General features: G+C 40.5%; 1 protein-coding gene across 3 annotated transcripts; it reads left to right on the top strand.

The window, feature by feature from the left end:
• The first annotated feature begins 1,104 nt into the window (after positions 1-1,104).
• On the top strand, positions 1,105-20,426 carry LSM14A (LSM14A mRNA processing body assembly factor). 3 transcript variants are annotated; one of them, XM_084270333.1, is made up of 10 exons: positions 1,105-1,432; positions 8,806-8,969; positions 10,309-10,441; positions 11,466-11,585; positions 13,373-13,549; positions 13,868-13,930; positions 14,609-14,788; positions 16,064-16,235; positions 17,048-17,276; positions 19,092-20,426. In XM_084270333.1, exons 1-10 carry the CDS (start codon positions 1,312-1,314, stop codon positions 19,113-19,115), a joined length of 1,383 nt encoding a protein of 460 aa, XP_084126459.1. In that variant the 5' UTR covers positions 1,105-1,311; the 3' UTR covers positions 19,116-20,426. The 3 variants fall into 3 exon arrangements, with proteins under 3 accessions (XP_084126459.1, XP_084126458.1, XP_084126460.1); XM_084270332.1 differs by having other exon boundaries at positions 11,463-11,585; XM_084270334.1 differs by lacking the exon at positions 13,868-13,930 and having other exon boundaries at positions 11,463-11,585.
• Positions 20,427-20,718: the final 292 nt, after the last annotated feature.

Raw genomic sequence — 20,718 nt, 5'->3', positions numbered from 1 at the left:
CCTGGGGGCTCAAGTCCTCCATGACTCAGTTGAACTCAGGCATAAAGTTAACAAAGGTCTAGTATGGCTCCTATTTAGAAACAGGCAGGCCCTTCCAGAAAATCTGACTTGCTATTGTTTCAAAATCCTTAACGAAACACTTGATGAATCTATTAACATCTAGTTGCTGCAACAACAGCTATTAAACACCCTTTCCAGAAGCTAGTTTTTGTTACATGTAATTTTCTAGGCTGCAAATATAAAGAGGGGGGCCTGAGGCAGTATGGTGCTTTAACAGGCAAAGGCTCCGAAAGAAGCCTCATTTGTTTTTTTTATGTAAGATGTACAAGTTAAATGCAACCTCAATATATTTTTTTTGGTGCTTCCTTGTACTAAGAGGGTAGTTTTTCAGTATTAATAGTTCAGTGACGTCATCCTCCACAGTTGTCACCTTGTGTTGCTCGGTAAGATCCAACTATGTCAACGCTGCCAGGTACCCGAGTACAAGGGGATCCCCCTTGAGATAGGGACTAAACAGCCGTCATCACCCAGGCTTCTGCCGCTCTGCGCGGCACTGGAGTCTAAATCGCTCGTTACAGACCGCGAGAATTTATCATTCGGTTATAGGTGGCCCGGTCCTCTCTCTCTCTCTCCCACTCTCTCCCGAAGAGCGCCCGTCACCAAACCTCCCTCCACACTCCCCGCTGCTCGCGGGCTGCGGCAGGAGCCGGTTTCCGAGGCGCGAGCTCAAACTCCCGCGCGCTGGGCGGGAGCCCGGGCAGGGAGAACCGGGGGCTCCGACTCAGTGCCGCTCCGGCCCCGCACACCACTCTTAGGCCGGGCAGGGAAACCACCTACGAGGCGCAGCCGAGCTCAACTCGTCCCACCAGCCGAACCGCTGCCGGGAAAGCTGCTCGTCACACGCGAGGCGGGAACGGGCCGACGTTGAGGATCGCTTGAACGAGTCTCCCAGGCGGCCCAAATGGCCGCCTTACTCCCTCGGCGTGCCCCGCCCTCGGCCTCTGCGTCTCGCGACACCATCCCCATTCCCGGCATCCATTTCGGGGCTGGAGCGAAGGGGGGGCAATTCTGGGGGAAGATGAAGGCGGCGGCCATGTTGGGAGCTTCAGGGCGCTTTTGGTGCGGGGTGTGCTGAGGGAGTCTGCGCGGGGAGAGCCGTCGCTGGGGGATCGGCGGAAGGTCGGGCTCGAAGCGGGAGGAGTAGAGCGCCTACTACGACTCTGAGCTGGGCTTGTTTAGTTGCTTGTGCCCGGCTTCGGGAGTGCTCGGCAGGGGAGGACGGGGGGTGTCCCTGACCGAGGAGCCAGCACCATGAGCGGGGGGACGCCCTACATCGGGAGCAAGATCAGCCTTATCTCCAAGGCCGAGATCCGGTATGAAGGGATCTTGTATACCATCGACACCGAAAACTCCACTGTGGCGCTGGCCAAGGGTAAGGAGTTGGCGGAGTAGAGGGCTGGGCCCTGGAGGCCCAGCAGCCCCTCGGGGCGGGGAGCGGGGCCGCGGTACGTGCGGCGGCATTAGGGACCGTTTGGGGCCCGTCGGGGATCGAGCAAGAATCTGGAACCGCGGCAGAGTCATCTGTGGCGCCGAGGAGGCTCGGGGTGCGACGGGAGGCCTACAGCCTGCGAGGGCCCAGCAGCAGCTGCGGGGCGGCGTGGAGGGGGCGGGGGGGCGCTTGGCGGAGCTCTGGTAAGAGCCCGCGCGGGTTTCTGCCGGAGGCGCGTTCTGCCGTCAGCTTCCCCGACGGAGCGTCTGCGGCGGGGCTGGGGCGGCCCGCGACGCTTCGCGGCGGAGGTGGAAGTGAGGGAGGGGTAGGGAAAGCGGCGGCGCTGTGGAGGCCCCTGCTCCCGCCGCGCGGGCTGCTTCCCCGGTTTCGGGGAGGGGTACAGAAAGCCCAGAGCGGCTGCGGAGGGACCCTCGCAAAAAGGAGCTAGGAGCGTTACCTAGTTAGGGGCTGCTAAAAGGAGTCATGAGTATAGTATGAAGCTCTTAGCGGTGGAAGTAGTCCAGAGTTAGTGCGTAAAAGGGAGTAGGAAGGGAAGGCTGGAGAGAGGATTTCTTTGCCTTGTAAGAGTGCCAGACCTATAGGATACAGGGCCGCGTACGACTGAACTCTGCTGCATTCTGGGCTAGGGAACAATTCCCGTCTGCAGGGAATCCTTTGCGTGCTCGTTTATCGGCAAAGCGAGCTGATCGTGAGCTCTTCATTTCAGAGGTAGCTGTAGGGCACTGCATAAACCGAAATTGAGTACAGACACTGCCATGATAACGTATTGGCCAGAGAATATGGTGTGCTTACTGAGAGTCAGAGACTGGGGACTGAAAAAGAGGATCTTTGAAACCGGGCGTCTGAAGGACCCCGCTGTTTACTGCGCATGGTAGTGCACTTCCAACACAAGTATATTAGTCGTGGCAGCGAATATTCAAGTAAAACAGTTCTTAGGAATGCAATCATAATAAATTCTGCGAGACTCAGTGGTTATTTCACCTTATGCTTCTTGACTCTGTAAAGTCTTACTAAGTAATCTCAATGCGTATAAAAGTAAAGCAGATTATTTTCCCAGTCATTACGCAAGGGGAAGAATTGTGCCTTGTGTAAACTATAGATTTGACACTGAGAGTATTCTGTACTTCAGTTTCTGTTTGATATGGAAGGTTTAGCATTCTAGCATAATAACAAGCTGTTATGTTTTTTGTAGTTGATGTGTTTAATAGTTGGCTTGTGGGGTTGATACAGTGTAGATTTTTGCTTTCATCGTGTATTGGCCTTTGTAGTAATTCATGGTTTTGTGCCTTGTCACTTCAAGGGACTTCCTCCCTCCCTGTGACACACACACAGTTATTATTTAAGAAATAAATTGTTTTGTGAATTCTTATATGTATCCTTTGAAATACACTAGGCTTGGTGCTCGGCTTATGCAGTTCATTTATGAGGCATTTAGCTTTTATGATGTTATTTTTAATTTTTTTTTATTATTTGTCAAGTTGCCTTTAGGTTAAATTACCTTGCTGGAATTACATTATCTATTTAAAAAGAATAGCTAATGTTTGTTTATATGAGGAAAAAGATGAGCCCTATGATGAATAATAAATATTTAGAAATTCCCATTGCATGCTGTGATTGTTAAGGCTTGTTGAGAAACACTGACAGGAATCCCATCCTTGAGGAGCATGTGATAGTCTTGCCCTAAATTAGACAAATTTAGTGCTGACCAAGCCAATTTTCTATGACTTCTCAAGAGTGGTTAAGTTTTGTTATGGCATATCTGCTAAAGTGTGCATAGTTAAGATAGATCAAAATACAGTTAGAAATGCAATAATCTCATAACTCTCATCAGGAATGTAAATCTAAGCCATTAGGTTTGCTTTAATAAAATGCTTGGCTGTGTTAACTGAAGAATATGTATTTTGTAATATAGTGTCATGATTCAGAAGAGAATAAACCAGTATTTCTAGGCCAGTTGGAACCAAAAACTTGAGGTTAGTCTGGAAGCTGATAACAACCATATTAGAATGAGAAACAGTTCACTCTGCTCATGAATTAAAAAGTTCAACTCTAGAGTGTTGAAGTTTCTGAATAAGCGAAGGCCTAGGTCATGTGAATGTGGTAATAGCATGTGTTTATAAGGTGACAAGTGTGGTTAATTATGGCCAGGTCTGTATGTAAAAGAAGCAGATCTTCTTTCTGAACTGTCTGTAGCTGTAAATATGTTGATCAGATACTGGTTATCTCCTCTTCCTGTGGTGAGTCCAGAAGTCAAACCAAACTGTTTATCATGAATCTTTACCACAGATGTCAAATTTTCTTCCAGAAAAAGGCCCAAAAAAACCCCCAAATGATGACTTGATGCTTTCAGTCTCTCTGTTGTGTAGCTGGCTTAATGTGACTTACCTGGGTTGAGGTTAGGATGGCTTATTATTATTAATTTACAGACTGAAATCACTGAAATTTTGTGAGACACAGTGCAAAAGAGATAGAATCTGTTCTTGAATAGCTAGACTTGCGTAGCAGTAGGACTTCTGCAGGCTAAACTGAAGTCCAGGATCAATCTCATGAAGTTGTGTATGTGGAATGTCTTGGTTTATTTTAGGTCTTCAGGGGTTTTAGAAATAAAATTCCTTGGGATGCTAGCAAAGTACTGATTGTAGCCCTCAGTTGCTGAGGGGCAATTCCCTATAGTTCTCTAATCAGCATTTTACTTACAAAGCTCTGATCCTTTCACTAGCAAAAGTAGTGGCCTGTCTCTGTCTTAGAGGAAGATGGCAACTAATTAAATGAGCGTAGTGTTTTTATCCTAAGTTAGAGGCTGATAAGGGAAAGCAATGTCTCCTTTTACTGTTACTTAAATAACACTGAAAATTCCTGTCTATATCAGGTTCCAAATATTCAGCAAGCTATAAAATTATTTCATATTTTTGTATATTATTGGTGCCTATATTTTCTTCAAATTGCCAGCTTTTCAGAGCTAGTGTTTGGAACCAAAACCCACTCGCTTTTATTCTCCAGTTTCAAGTTAAATTAACTTGTAATGTCCTTCTATTTCATACTTCTAATTCATACTTAATTTCTTAAATATCATTAAGTCCAAACAGTTTTAGAATAGAGTGTTTGCAAGCCAGAATGAAGAGTAAAAGTTTCTTGCTGTGCAGTGATTGCTGCCCTGCCTGGGGGCACTTACAGAATAATCATGACTGATTGCACTCCATCTTACATACTGTGGTATTTCATGCAAGTAATACATTATATCTTTCTGTTTCAAGGCACTGATTTAGAGGCGTGGATGTTTACTGTAGGTAGACTGGATAAGATCAACTGTACTGGGTCAGAAAAGGCTGTTAAATTCTTGTGAAGACTCGAGCGTAGTTCGAGGTTGGAGCAGGAAAGGAAGGGGTTACATTTTTATCAAGCTTTTGCAAAGTTATGTTTTAATCAGTTAAGTGACACGCTCCCTCCATTCCATGTCTTGAGGTTTAGGGCATGTGTGCCAAACCAACCCTGTGCAGTGTGTCACAGCAGAAAAATTCCTCTTCTGCAAGCCCCCTTCTGGCTACATGCCTTGTATCTATTTCCCTGTTAACTCACCACTGCTATTAGTAAGGGAATGCAGACTGGATTAATTGCTTTGAAGGTATGAGCCCACCACAAGCTGTCTCATTCATGTTAATACTTTTGCTGTAACATGGTGTGCAGGCTTCTGAACATGTTTACAGTGGAAAGGCTGTGATGTTTTGAAGAGAGACTGCAATTGAAATTACTTTTGTGGTGGTCTCATTTTAGTTGCCATGCCTCTCATACATGCCAGGTAAGGTGGCAATGTTGTGTCAGTGCTACATGCAGAGCCTGAACTATGTATTTGCAATAATTCACATTAAATAGGAGCAGAGTCCTCTTTTGCTAGTAGAACATACAGCTTGGCTTCTGACTAACACAGTATTTTTCTGTTATTCAACAGGTGGTAACTGTTGAAACTTTAACTGATGAAAGTTGCAATGTTTTTCTTAGGATGCTGTAGGAGTATAATGTAGTAATATACATTAAAGTATAGTTGTAGCATTGAATTCAGGCAAAATCTATAAAAAACATTTTCTTACAACAATTTACATGTGAAATTGGTGGAACTACTTGGGCATAAAGTCACATATATTAATCCTGTTAGGCTCACTGCTGTTAGTTTCCTCTTAGCTAGCTATGTAAATGTGTGTATGTACACTGACAAAACATATAAGATTGCTTTTAGCATGTGATGGTTGTGGTTTTGGTTGCAAGTCAGAAAGTCAGTTTAGCTCATTTGGAAAAAAAAATAATTAAAAAATCCCCAAACCCTAAATTGACAAGGTAAGATCAAGTGGATTTACCATAGTCCTGAAAAGTATTAAAAGATAATGTTATCATTCACATGCTTGTTTTCATTTCCTCTCAGTATTTTGCTATTTATGAGCCACTGCACCTTGTTCTGGAGGAAGGATGTAAACTGAGGAAATACGCCAACAGACAGAGGTGGATAAAGCTCTAAGACTGCTGCTGCTCCAGGATCTTGTCTTTTTGATTCTGGCAACTTAGTATTTCTGTTTGCGCAAAACTGTGGTAAAAGCTATTTCATTCTGAAATGCTATTGTACTGGCCACCTTTCATATTACATGTTAAACAAGCTCAGGTTATGTTAAATCCTAATCCAAGCTAGGAAAGAAGAAACTGTAAAGATATCCATCCCTTTGCAAAATACTACAAGTAAGATGCGACTCTTAATACTACTATCTGAAGGACCTAGTTGGGATGACGCTGCAAAAACTTCGAGCAGCATTTATTCCAAACCACTTTCTTAGATTGTCACACATTCAGTTCTGCTTCCTTGTTTTGGAAGGAGATTAGATTCAAGTTTGGTTATTTTTCTTGCTTTGGAGTGATAGAAGAAGGTTGAACCCCAAATCAGAGGGGTCTGCTTACCCTTCTCCAATAGACCTAATCTTCATTGATCAACATTGTCATATTTTGCAGAAAGTTGCACTAAAACCAACTGGGGGGGAAAGCCCAAGAGTATCTATTCTTGATGTGTTTTGTTGCAAAACCACCGATAACCATATCAGTGTTTTGATGTAGTTGCGTAGACAACTGAATCTTTTAAAGGTGAAGTCTAATTTTTGGTAGTGAAATATTTTCTGTTGATATTTTGTAATTGTTATGTGTTAAAACTGCTCCTATAGGTATCTTATGATGTTGATATTAATATCAACAGTCAAAAGTAAAGTACTCATGCAGCGTGGCTCTGAGTCAAAAGAATTACCTTCAAAGTAGACTATTTCCATAGTTCATCAGCTTTTTATTTCTACGTAAAGGTGAGATGTGATCCTCTAGTTTACTACACTTTTTTGTGTTGTGGCTACGATGTAGCTCCTTCACTTTAGCTAGAAAGTAAAATGCTTCAGTAACTTGCTGATCACAATCTGGCTGTTTCTGTGTACCTTTTTTCGACAAAATGGCTACTAGAGCAACCATTTCAGTGTAGGAGAGACAACCATTACAAAATCACCTGGTTATACTTCTCAAGACAGTAGGTCATTTGTTGGAGTGGAGAGCCAAACTGATTCACTAGTTGTCTAATAGTCTAGGATGGCTAGGAAGTGAAGTTGGGTCCTTGGTGGAGGCAGTGAAATAGAAAGGCCTGATAAATAAAAAGCAACAGAATGAACTGCAGTAATGCACATGACCAACTAATAATGTTGTTAAGCTATTGTGTATTACTTAGAGCTAATTTCAGCAAATTCTTCAGCTGCAGATATCTTTTTATGTAGAGGAAGAATAGAAGACATTTATCTTACAACAAAGATTGAAATTCACTTGCCAGGATGTGCCTTTTTACAGCGCTTACGTTTTATAGTACCATTCAGAACAGGCTTTCAGATGCAAAGAAATAGAAAAGTTGATTAAATTCGCCTCAGTAGATGATGTAAGTATGAACAAAATAATTGTAATGTCTTAATGTTATTTTTCAGTGTAGTGTGGAGTTCATCTCTTTAGTCCTGAATTATCTTTCTCAAAAAGATGGGTAAGACTTAACTGATAAGCTCTGTTTGTGCAGTACTAGAAGAAGCAACAGTGATGGAAGATGGTTGGTGCAGCCTGAGAAATGACTCTATCATTTTATACAGCTCTCCAGGAAGCTCTGCTTTTCTTGACTAATGATTTTGTGGCTGCAAATAAGTGCCTAATGATGTCTCCAAATTGTTGATGCATCTGAAAATGGAGGGAAAACTAGTTCTGGTAAATTAAAGCAAAATATTTCTCAGCATAACGTAATACCCTACAGAGCAAACAAAAATGTCATAAAAGGCTAGAGCAAAGGAAAAGATTTAACAGAGATTGTTCAAGCTGCTGCAAGTTGATGTTCAGTAGAATGTGATTGTCACTTTTTTTGGTCTCCTGGTTTCAATGAATTGTTTAGCTTTTGCTTACACAGTTCTAAGTGTTGGGAGTTGACAATCCCAAAAGTGAGAAAATGTTTTTGAGAAGGTAGTGAAAGTAAAGTGATTATATGTAGTGCAATGCTTATCATGATAAGCTTTATCACCATGCCACCTGAAGACTATTGTAACTCAACAAAGTCCATACAAATAAATGTAGTATCTTTGTATGTGGCACACTGCAGGGCTACTCAGGATAGTTACGCCACAGTGAGCTTACTTGATTTGACAGAGAGCATATGAAACTTGCGTCAGCAAGGAGAATCCATTTTGCTCAGTGAAAATTGTGTATCTGTATACATGCACTTCAGAATTCCTTGGGTTTATTGATACTTGGTTCAGACCTTGAAGCTTTAGAGAAATAATTTTTAATATTCTAGTTTCTAGTGGTATTAGCATTTTTTTCTGATTTGCAAGTGCAGTTTATGAAGTAGATAAACCCATTTAGTCCTTGATTCCTTGCCAGTCTTTGTTGTTGTTTCTGTTGCTTTAAGGTCCACAGTGTTACACGTTCAGCAAAAAAACCTGCTTTGCTGCTTCCCCTAATCCTCACAAAACAGTTGAAATATTCAACATGTGAATGACAGCAGAAGTGAAACCTCAGTAAGGAATGGAAGAGGTGTCTTTCTGCTTGTTTAGCTGAAATGTATAAGGGCAAATTATTTCTGTCTGAGCAGCTGATAATGACAAAGAATATGCTGTCTATTTAATAATTTGGGGGTGTTTTACTCTACAAAATTTTATTCCTTTTGTTTAAAGCTGCTGGTCTCTGCAGTATGTCTGAAACATTTTTGTTGAATGTGGAGTGGTTTTATTTTATTTATTTTCTCCCCAATTTTGCAGTTCGCTCCTTTGGTACAGAAGATAGACCAACTGACAGACCTATACCACCTCGTGATGAAGTCTTTGAGTACATTATATTCCGAGGCAGTGACATTAAAGACCTAACTGTTTGTGAGCCACCAAAGCCTCAGTGTTCTTTGCCACAGGACCCTGCTATTGTTCAGGTAAGTCAAAACATGTTTTTAGATGTTTGTTGCTGAAGCTATAACCTGGCATCTTTAAGTGCTCTCTAGCTGAGTGTTAAAAAATTTAAATGTTGCTGTAAAGTTTGCTACCCAATGTACAGAACTGTGAAAGTTTTTCTTCTTTTGAATCATTTCTTTAACTGTGAAAATCAAGGTTGAAATCTCTGTAGCACAGTGCGCTGTATATCAAAGCTGCCAGATTTTTAAAAACAGCTAAGGGTTTTTAGTAGACCTTGATGCTTTTTTTAAAAAGTTGCTTGCCTTAGGAGGACATGTAGGCAAGACTATTTAGAAAGATCTGACTTTGTGTAAGTCAAATTGAGTAACCTCCCCAAATCCTAAGTTTTGTTTTCTTTTGTATTTAATGTTCAACTTCTTTTGCTGACTATAACTTTATAAGTGTTTAATCTAGTGATGTGTTTTTTAAAAGGCTTCATACTAAAGGGCAGTTATTTGAAAAGAGACTACTTGGTTGCTGAAGAGAAAGCAACCTACAACTTGAAGCATTCAAGGTTAATATGTTATTTCTTAGTAAATGGACTGTTACATTTGATCTCTGAACTTTTTTGGCTTTGTGCTTGTGAGATGCCTTAAAATCACTTCTGAGAGGGAAGTTCAAGTTCTTGGTTGTAATGGAACTTGGTAGTTCCATGTGTTTGTTTTTAATGGCCTAACTATTCTGTAAGATAAAATTCATGATACTTCCTTACAAAGTACCCTTACAATCCACTAAGGTCTTTTGCTAAATTTGATGTAACTTTCTGTCAGTGCTAGTTGAGAGCTGTGAAATTTCATTACTGGGATCTCCAGCAATAGTAGTAACCCCACCCGTATGTTTGGGTCATTCATTGTTTGTGTAGTTTTTGAAACTTCAGGGGAAAAGATACAACATGTTTCTAAGTTTGCCAACAAAAGCTTGTGTCTGGATTTGCCAGAATCCAGTGTCTGAGGTTCTAGAGAAAAGATTGCAAAAAATTTTATGGTACTTTTTCACAAGTTTCTGGTATTGAAAAGGTAAAAGTAGTTCCTAAATTGCATATGTACCTGTGAAATTGTTTTCTATTAACTGTTGTCTGGTTTGAGTTTTTGTGCTGAGTAATTACTTTTGTGTTGTCTTTGCTTCTGTGTTACAGCAGATACTTTCTTGATATTAAAAGAAATAACTGTATGAATGTTAAGGTCTTTTGTACATATTAGCCACAATGATGGTGCTAGGGAAAATTTACGTAGAGTTTTAGACTCCACATCTATTGCCTTGCAGAACGATTTCTTACTTTTTATGTAAATGCTAATTTCTGTAAGTGTATTTTGTCTTTAGTCTTCATTAGGATCTTCAACTACATCTTCATTCCAGTCTGTGGGGTCCTATGGTCCTTTTGGCAGGATGCCTGCTTACAGTCAGTTCAGTCCAAGCCCGCTGGTGGGACAGCAGTTCGGTGCTGTTGGAGTTGGTAGGTTCAGTTTTATTATTTGGTATTTTCCTGTAAGTTAAGTTGTATGTGTGTGCACAGACACTAATTGGTGCATATAATTCCATCAACGTACTATCCTAGGGGCAAATACAGAGTATCAGTCCCACAGTTCAGCTCAAAAGTAATGAGCTTTTCCATAATCTTTGCAGCTCAAATCAAAGCAATTATGACTGAACTAAATGCCCTGTCTCAGAGGGTTGAGTGGGGAAAGGTTCCTGTATTAATTAATTCATTCTTTTTCATACATTTTAATTACATTCATCATGTATTCACTATATTTCACAAGTGGTAGAGGCTGTTCCTCCACAAAAACCCCATAGCTGTACCGTGGGTATCTGGTATCCCAAGTTGACTGGGTGGTTTGTGCCTTAACCAAGTATTTGGATTAGTCAGCAATCCATGTGCCAGCACAGTCCTCCAGCTAATCATGAGATCTTAACTTGACATTAAGTACATGCTGGACGTATTTGTGAGCTGTACGGGTTCATTGCCACTTTATATTGCTTCTGTTCACCAAGACTCATCAAACAGCTTTCATTCCTCTCTTAAATTTTCTTATTTTACCTTCTAGGTTTTTCATGTAAGAATGTAAACTGCTGTATTTTGAGTACAGTGCTATTTGTGCTACTGAAAATGCTAGCTGTGTGAAAGGAAGGCTGTAGAGTTGGCCATAACGATTATCAGTTGATAAGATACAGCAATCATGGTTTTGTTTGAAAGATGTGAAATTACGTACTAGTAACTCTGGAAGATGCTGTTGTGACTATGCTGTGCTAATACTTGTGATAATAAAGTTAGCAATGCTCTTTTTTTAAAGTAAAGCATTGAGGTATAAGTGTCTTAGTACGAATGCATACGTTGCATTAACCTTACCATGTATGGCAGACATGTATTCTAGAATAACTGCCTAATACGACTTCACTAATCATTTAGTGCCAATTAAAAAAACAAACCTGTGAAGCCTAAACCAGGTTTTATAAGTATATTATTTCTTTCAAAGCAGGAGGTTCTCTAACATCTTTTGGAACAGACTCTTCAGGCAGTGCTAACATGTCCCAAAGCACTGCAGTTGGTTCTGCATTTACAACAGATGCAAGATCACTAAAAACACAGATGTCTCAAGGTAAATAATTTTGAATAACTGCTTCATCTTTTTTTTTGACCAGTTGTGCCCCAGTGATTTAGGTGGTTGCAAGACATGCTAACCAGTTGAATTCTGTCATGAATACACTTCGTAGTAAAACCAGAAAGCACTGAGACACTCAGTACATTACACTCGATAAATGTGTTTTTCTACGCCTTGGTGTGCTGCATAGGCAACTGTTGGCAGCATGTTTGTTTTGACCCTGAAGTCATCTGTATTGAGAGCAGGACTTACTTTGGTTGAATAACATTAGCAAGTAGGCGCATATGGAAATTTAATATCTAGTTTTATGGATAGTGTGGAAAAACTGAAGGTACCTCACACTGAATGGATTCTGAAATCAGCCTACAATTTTTAAATCTTCATTGCTAACAGCATTTTCCTGTTAATGTGTATTTATATAAGTAATATTAACAGCAGACCTTGATGCCAGTAGGGATAGTGATGTGACAATTAGATCAGCTCAATAGGACTAGAAACTGTATGGGTGATGTGCGTAATATTTGAAAGCAGGTGCAAAAAAGAGACTCTTGATGCTTTTCAGGTGGCAAAATAAACTCAATGTTGAACACCTTCACCCTTGCTTTTTTGTGTAAATATGTTGATTGCTTCTCAAAATCCAAAAGAGATTTTTGCCTGCTTGTCCGTTCTTTATTGCTGCAAGTAAAAAGCGTATGCTAAGATACATTGCTAATGCTAGTTTTGAGACTATGCAGTCGTGTTGAAAGACAAAACACTTGTGTACAAGTTAGGGCTGCCTTCTAGGATTGACTGGATTACCAAAAGTAGGTTCTACTTTGTTGTTGTAGTGGAAGGGAAAAAGGAGGGAAAAAGTATTCTGAGCCTTTACTGTTTCTCTGTTGAAGGGGAGTGTGGTTTTCTGTATGTACAATTAAAACATACATGGCTGTTGGACTTAACATATGACACATGCTCCAGGTGAACATACATTCTGCCACGAAACTTTCTGTGAGGCACCAGCAAGTTTTTTCTGTGTGTTCGCTTTTAAAAACGTTTATCATCTTTGTAGATCCAAAGTATAGTGCAGTTGCTTTGGGAAGGAGTTGCGTTTAGACTTCTTTTGTTTTTTTTTCCTTTTTTTGTTTTTTGAGATACAACCTTTTTGTTTTACTGGGACTTGAGTCTTACTCTGATTTCTTAGGTTTACCTGTATGGCCTTATAAACTTGCCTGGCCGGATCAAATGTCTCCATTCTAAACGTGCTCCTGGCTCCAGTCGCTCATGCTGCAAATTGAAGTGTATGAACAGCACTTTGTTGGGAAGCTTTCGTAGCCCCTTCATCTGCATTATGCCTGGCACTAACCATCGCTGTTCATTTATTTTTGTGCTGATTGTACAACAGAGTGCGCTAGATGAAATGAAATTTCAGTATTGGAACTGTATCTCTGCCTTTGGGAGCACTCACTTTCCACTTCGCTTTCCAGGGAGGCAGGAAGAATATTTTTACCTCAAATCAATCAAAAAATTTCATTCCACAGCTAAATGCACATCATGGATGGGTTGGTAGGGATTAATTGTCCTACCCATTTTTTTCTTTTAGACTGGGGGAAGGGGAATTGCTAAATATCCTTCATTCTGGATTAGTGGATCTGAGGGTGCAGAAATATTTATTTCTTCTTTGGACACAGCTGTATTGACTGGTAAGGCAGATAACCTATCAGTCTAGATTGGTTGGGACCAGTAAATCAGATTTGTGGATGAGAAATAACTCTGTTCTGTTTTTGGTTTTGTTTTGTTTTTCGCAGGTCGTTCAAGCCCTCAGATAGATCATTTGAGAAGGAGCCCCACCATGGAACAAGCAGTACAAACAGCTTCAGCCCACTTGCCTACTCCAGCACCAGTTGGGAGGAGGAGTCCTGTACCAGCCAGACCTTTGGTGTCTGCTAGCCAAAAATCGCTAGAGAGTCAGGAGCACAGGCGAGGTAGCTTTGGGTGGTTTTCATACAGCCTACTTTCTTCAATACACATAGGAAGTGCTCTTTTTAAGGGGTAACATGTAGGAATTTTCTGGCTGTCCATTACTAGTAGACTGGTCAGCAGAGACCTGGAATATATATATTTCTTTTTAAAGTCAAGCATATATATATTCTTTTTTTTTCCTTTCTTTTATGAAGTTAAACTTTTGGTTTACTCTTACAAGTTTGGATTTTTTAAAAATCTGAACAGTATAACTATATACAAAACTATGATCAAAAATACCTAATTGGATAAACAAATGATTTTTTTATTTCCAACTTTAGCTGAAGCACACAAGGTTTCAAGATCAGAAAATGAGCTCAGAAATGAAAACAAACGACAAATTGGTAAATCTTGTTTTGAGAAATAGCTATCATTATTTCCAGACTTCATTTAAGTTTTTCTAAAGTCTGCTAAAATACAGCATTGTGTATAGTTTGCAAGGTCCTAGGACTTTGTTTCTGACATCCAGAAGTCTTGCAGTTCAGATCACAGTAATAAAGAATTTATGTATTTAGAATGCTTTCACATAATTGTGAAACAGTTGTGGGTAACAGTAACTTCACATTGAGTCAGAATAATACAAGCACAACAAGAGCAACCAGAAGAGATTTTTCTCTTCAATGTTGGCTATATTAAGTGATAATAAAAATGCAAAACCAAGCAGTATTCATGGATTTCTAAATACAATGTTAGCTTTCTATGAAAATACATTACTGAAAGTCCACCAACAGTTTAGCGGTTCTCCAGATAGCTTTTCATGACTTCCAGAAGGTCCTTTAGGACCCAAGTTTGGTACTGCTGTGCTATCTGTGTCACTGCCATAATTAGCGCAAGTCAATTTAGGAATTGCAAGGTGCTCTGACAGGACTTTTAACAGTGGAAGTACAGGAAGAGGATGCATGAAGTCCCAACCTGTTAGCCCAGAAATTAAAAAAACAAAACAAAAAAAATACAACCCAACTTCCCCAAGAAACCACTGCCCTGAAAGGAAAAGCAAAACCAAACAGAACCTCTCTCTTCAGTTCCAGGTGGACCCGCAGCACGGAGAGGCCGTGGAGGTCACAGAGGGGGGCGAGGAAGATTTGGTATTAGGAGGGATGGTCCCATGAAGTTTGAGAAGGACTTTGACTTTGAAAGTGCAAATGCGCAATTCAACAAGGAGGAAATTGATAGAGAATTTCATAATAAACTTAAACTAAAAGGTAAACCAATTTTTGCATTAGCTTTGAGCATGAAAAAACTGTCCTAATGGTTTAATGCTACCTGGGAGAACGATTTTAAAAGGTATATCCTACCAAGTCTTGTTCGCAGTCATTAAAAGGACAATTAAAAAAACCCAAACAAATAAGTAAACTGGGATTATCTGTTCAGATAATACTTGAATCAATATTTGAGTTTTGAAAGAACTTTAACTAGCCAGTATCATACATCATGTTCTGAGAAGTCTGTCTGTTAAAAATGCAGGTGAGTTGAGCAGAAGTCCCAGGAGTGAGTTTACTTTTGAGTTCTGGAAAACACGCAACAAAAGAAAACCTGTATTTTATGTTTTCAGTTAATAGATCAAAAGCAATCCCAAAACCCATGAGCTGGAGGATGCATGAGCGTTTCATTTTAAGGAAGCTTCTAGCTTTTGTGCTTTTCCATAGAATTACAGGAGTAGTTCAGATCCATACTGCCACCACTTCAGTTCTGTTTTCTACCAGGCTTCTGTTTTAATTACTTTGTTCTATGGTGACCAGCCACCTGTTTGTTACACTGCTGCTGCTATTTTTGAACAAAATTGTCGCAGGTTAAAACAGGGAGCTCCCTGTTTTAGTAAACCATTGGCTAAAAGCTGGGAAACAAAAGGTAGGAATAAGTACTTCGGTGTAGAGGAAAAACTACTAGTAGAATCCTTTAGCATTTGTTCTCTGGTGCTTGCCTCTTTTTCTGGATCATTTTTAAGTGAGTTGAGAGTTTGGTGTTGATACTGGGTTTTTTTGAATAATGACGAGGAAAGGGAAAGTTAGCCATAAAGAGCTGTAGGAATGTTGCATGAGGCAGTGGTCATTTGTGTGTGTGTTGTAGAAAGGTTGAGCTCGCTATCATTTGTGCACAGCATTGTGAGATTTAAGCTGTAAGGGTTTATGAGAGAGCCTTGAAGATCATAATAGCTGGTTCTGTTGAATCATCAGCTGCTTTTTCAGTACCAGTCAAAACAGTAAGTTGGACTTGAGGTATTAGTCAAAACCATTCTGCCACAGGGTTTGTGGTTAGTAAACCCACAGAGGTTGTAGAGGATATTGAACCTCCAGACAGCAGCAGCGAAACATCCTAACTTGTGTCAAATTATTTGACTTTCACATTAAATTTTGGTGATGTTTTTGTAATTTTCAGCATTTGGTATAGTTTGTGTCTGTCTGTCTGGGAGTAAGTTAATAGTGCTGTTTTGTTTAGTTTGGTGGTCTGGAAGGCTTCTGCTTGCTTTTGTTTTCCAGAAGATAAACTCGAGAAACCAGAGAAGCCTGTAAACGGGGAAGACAAAGGCGACTCGGGTGTTGATACTCAAAATAGCGAAGGGAATGCAGATGAGGAAGATCCACTTGGACCCAACTGCTACTATGATAAAACCAAATCCTTCTTTGATAACATCTCCTGTGATGACAATAGGTATGACCTGCAAGGGGAAGCCTGTTAGTCTGCTTAATGCATGTTTGTGTCATAAGGTGGTGTCAGCACTACTGGCTGCAATCAGCTCTGAAGCGGAAGGGAGTAAAGCTTATTCCCACATGTGGTGGGCAAAAATATAACAGGATTATAAAGCACAACACTTCTTCATGGGCAAGTGCAATGCATTAATAAGATGACATTTTTAGATGTTTTAAACTATGCTTCCGGAACTGAGTATACATACTCTAGATTTTTAAAAGTGGGATGTTTGTTTGCTACTAAGTTACCACTTAAAATTAAATCACTGATGACTGCATTGGTAATGGTTTATAAGTAGGTTACATAATCGTCTTGGCCATAGTGTTGTTTGAGTGGGAGATAGCATTTCAGGAAAATTAAAGCTTATCTTTTGCTGTTGCCTTTTTATTAGATAAGATGATGTGGATTGCTGACCTATTTTGAATTACAGGGGGAAGGGAGTTGTTTATTGTTTTTTAAAGCTAGATCAGAATAATATCTAACTGCAAATTCGTTCTGTTTCTTGTAAACTGCAGACAGCTTTAATTTATTAATAGGATGCTCTGTGTGTGCAGCACTATAAATATGTAATTCATGATGCTGTAACACGTCCCTTCTCATTGAATTACATGAATTGCAACAAACATCTAGATTCTTGCAGAAGGGAGAATTTGGAGATTTCACTGTGACTAGTGAATCATTTATCATTTCATGGGTTTTCTGGAGTTTCTAAGCTATCCAGTCTTCCTTCAGAAGTGTGTTTTAAAACAATCCTTGTTCCTTTTGTGTGGCAGAGAACGGCGACCCACCTGGGCTGAGGAAAGAAGATTAAATGCGGAGACCTTCGGAATACCACTGCGTCCCAATCGCGGCCGTGGAGGGTACAGAGGCAGAGGGGGGATTGGCTTCCGAGGTGGAAGAGGACGAGGAGGCGGAAGAGGTGGCTTCACTGCCCCCCGAGGGTTTCGTGGTGGATTCAGAGGAGGTCGTGGTGGCAGGGAGTTTGCTGACTTTGAATACAGGGTAAGATACCTTTGATCTTGCTGTGACCTGATCTACTGCTCTTAGAACGCGGTGGTAAAAAAACACCTGCTCTTAGATTTGATGTTGAACTAGAATGTATTTAATAGTGTTTTGCAGATACTCTGAGCTACTTAATTAAGTCCATCAATGCTGAAATTTCCCAGTCCAAATGTTGCCTTTCCTCACATGTCCTAAATATTTGTTCTGTAGCTGCAACTGAGGAGAGAGAAGAAAAAGTAGTAGTTCTGCAGATTGCATTTTCTAAGCAATATTATAAACTTAAAGGTTGAGAGAGGATAACTGAATTTGCTTCTAGTGTGCAACAAACTTCAGAATTCTGTTCTCTACAGGCTTTGTGCCAACTCATCTAAGATCCTGTATAACCCCTAAAATGGAAGTTATTTGACCTTTTGCAAAAAAGAAAATAGAATATTTGAGCTCTCTGAGGTCCCATTGCACACCTCTCCATACTTGTGTCCAATAGCTGTTGGGACAGCTGAGGCAGGGCTGACTTGTTTCAGTAGGTCATTCAGTAAAAAGGGACTGTGGGAAATAGGGCTAACAGCTTCAGAAGGAAAAAAACCCTCTTAATAAAGTGGTTTCAAAAGAATAAAATAAATACCACTGCTTCATTTTTCAGTTAAATATGAATGAAGCTGAAAGTTCCTTTAAGCGTTACGCACCAGTGACCATGTAAGGGTGCTAACTGAAGTAACCTGATGTACAGACATGTATTCATCATCATCTCTGCTTTCAGCATAGACATAGTAATTTGCTCTGCAAGAGCTGTGATAGCTAAGAAGCAGAGTCTTCCTTCACTATGGAGTTACCCACTTTGTTGCTTTCATAACACTCTTGAGCCATCTGTTTCTGTGTTCCCTGTCAAAGAACTCGACTCTTCCTTCCAGCCATTTGGAGGAAGGACCGAGTTAGTTGTCAGCCACAGCCTGTGAAGTTCCCTATTCTCTGCTCGTGGTATCTCAGGCACTTCCATTGTCTTGGAAACTTCATACGTTCTCTTCATGGAAGCTCATTGATCATACAGACTTTGTACACCAGCAGAGCTCAATTGCTTGAAAAAGACCCAAAAATCTTTTCATAATTTCAGTGTGAGCCGTTCTTCTCAGGGTGAAGTACATACATTCTGCTCGAATGCTGCCTCGTTAAGGAACAGCAGTAGTAGTGGGATACTGTTTGGAATGAGTAGTATGTAATTCACCTGATTGGTGGAAGTAATTGTACCTTTTACAATTCTGACTGGGACAGAAGAGCTCTTTCCACTGGTAGTTTGCTGTGTGAGCAGTGAAGAGTTCTGCAACACACAATCTGTGGTGCTCTGTTTGAAGACTTTAAATATTTTTAATTTTAAAAAAGGGAGGGGAGGAGCCTCCCTTCATCCCGAGGTTTGGGACTGCCCCTCAGAACTCCTTTGGTAGTCTGCAACAATCAGTCCTGTGATGTAAATACAGTTTTGCTAGCTGAGTGTGAATTGAAATAAGGGGTTGAAGAGTAAAGATTTGCATTTCTGAATGAAAGAATTTCACAGCCTTCCATGAGTAGGAGGTGGTGTACAGAGCGAGGGTTTGTGCCATGCTTCTAGTCAAAGTGTGGAGCTGCTCTGGGGGTGCCAGGCTGAGGGTGTGGTGGCCAGATGTGAACCCGATGGCCCAGGGAGATCTTGCTCCTGATTTCAGAAGGTGGGAAGAACCCATCACCGCACACCACCTCCCCGTGCTGTTGCCCAGATTCATTTGTGACGTTTTTTCCACTTTTTTTTCAAAATAAATTCTAATGTTCTACTGTTGTTCCTTCTAGAAAGACAACAAAGTTGCTGCATAGTCTGCAAGACAGCTGAACCCAGGAACGTCTAGACCTTCTTGATCCAGAGAATTAGTTTCGATCTCTGCAACAAATGAAGTTAATTTGCTGTATACTTGTCACCAGCACTGGGATTTAACTATTTAATTTCAAAGGGGTGTAATGCAGTTACTTTTGAAAAATGGCCATCTTTGAAAACAGTGAGCATTAAATATATTTGAGACAGAAGGATAAGTAATTTCTTATGTATAGTTAATTATAAAGCAGTACTTCGATGGAGTTTAAGTATTTTTTCATCACTGAAAGGATTTTTCTTATTACTAAACTGTATTTGATAATTGCTTCAAGTTGTAAGGACAATTGTATGCAGAAGGCCGTCGATACTGTGAGTGTTTTGATCCACTGAAGGTTGTTTTTTGGAAATCCTGTAATATCCCTTTTGAGATAGTTGTACTTTTATCAACTAGGGTGCTGGACAGTAGGAAACTTGCTTTGTCAGTCGAATATGTACACACAGTAAATACTGTTTCTTAGGCAAAGGAAACTTTTTATATAGTTGTAAAATTCCATTATATCCCATTGCCAAAGAAACATTACAGACTTTGTATAGCTGTATAAAAAGCAACTAATTTTTTAAAGAATAAACATTTTTAAGTCGGCAAACATACTGTGTTATTGCAAAAGTTGATATGCTGAAGAACACTGAATTAGTTGTGGTTTTTTTTTCCTTTAGCAGCTTTTCAGGCTTAGATGTTTGATTTTTCTATTTGGACTATGATGACAATTCGCAAATGTTCTTCCATTACACGAAACTGGATGGTTCACTCTTCACTCTTCACTTCTCTTGCAAGAATTTGATTTTTGTAGTTTCTGGCATATCACAGGATTTGACCAAATTAAGGAGGTATTTTCAAATAACGAGAGAAGAAATTTTCTTATGTCGAAATTTGCAATTAATTTTACTTAGTGATAAATATTAACTTTTTTTAATAATGGCCCAGGCTCACGCGCTAGTGACTCGCCTAGGGCACGAGTTATGTCTCCATCTGTCAGTTCTTGAGATGTTAACTTTGTTGTAATACCTGTAGGCATAAGCAATTTAAAGAATTCTTAGTGTTTGGAGTTGTTTGCATTTTGATAGACCATAGCTTGGAGACAGTGAGGTTCTGGTTCTAAGACCACGAAGTCACAAATGACATAGTCTGGACTTTTTGCCAATTCTGGATGACTAGTTACACCTTTTTGATATGCTGAATAGCAACCTGGTCATTTGTGTCTGTGTATGTGTATGAATGAAGGCCGCAGGAATAAAGGGATCCAAAGATGAAACCATTTTGACCTAATTTTCTGATTGTTTTGGGGTTTTTTGGTGGGTTTTTTACTTTCTCTTCAAGCTGGTGAGCGGGGGTGAGGCTGTGGAGCTGCCCTCTCGCAGCATTGGGGTACTGAAGGGGTCGGTAAATGTTGCTTTAGAGCTTTTGTACAGCACTACACGGAGTATTTGTACTGGGGGGCGGGTGGGGGGGGCGCTGGCAGCCGGGCTGCTGGGAGCCTCTCCGCAGCCCCTGCTGCGCTCGCTGTACCCTCGCAGTAACGGGGCTCGCTGCCCCCCCCCGCGGGCCGT

The sequence above is a fragment of the Gallinula chloropus genome, assembly GCF_964237585.1.
Source record: "Gallinula chloropus genome assembly, chromosome: 13".
Classification (NCBI taxonomy): Eukaryota; Metazoa; Chordata; class Aves; order Gruiformes; family Rallidae; genus Gallinula; species Gallinula chloropus.
This window is presented reverse-complemented; position numbering and strand designations above follow the sequence as displayed.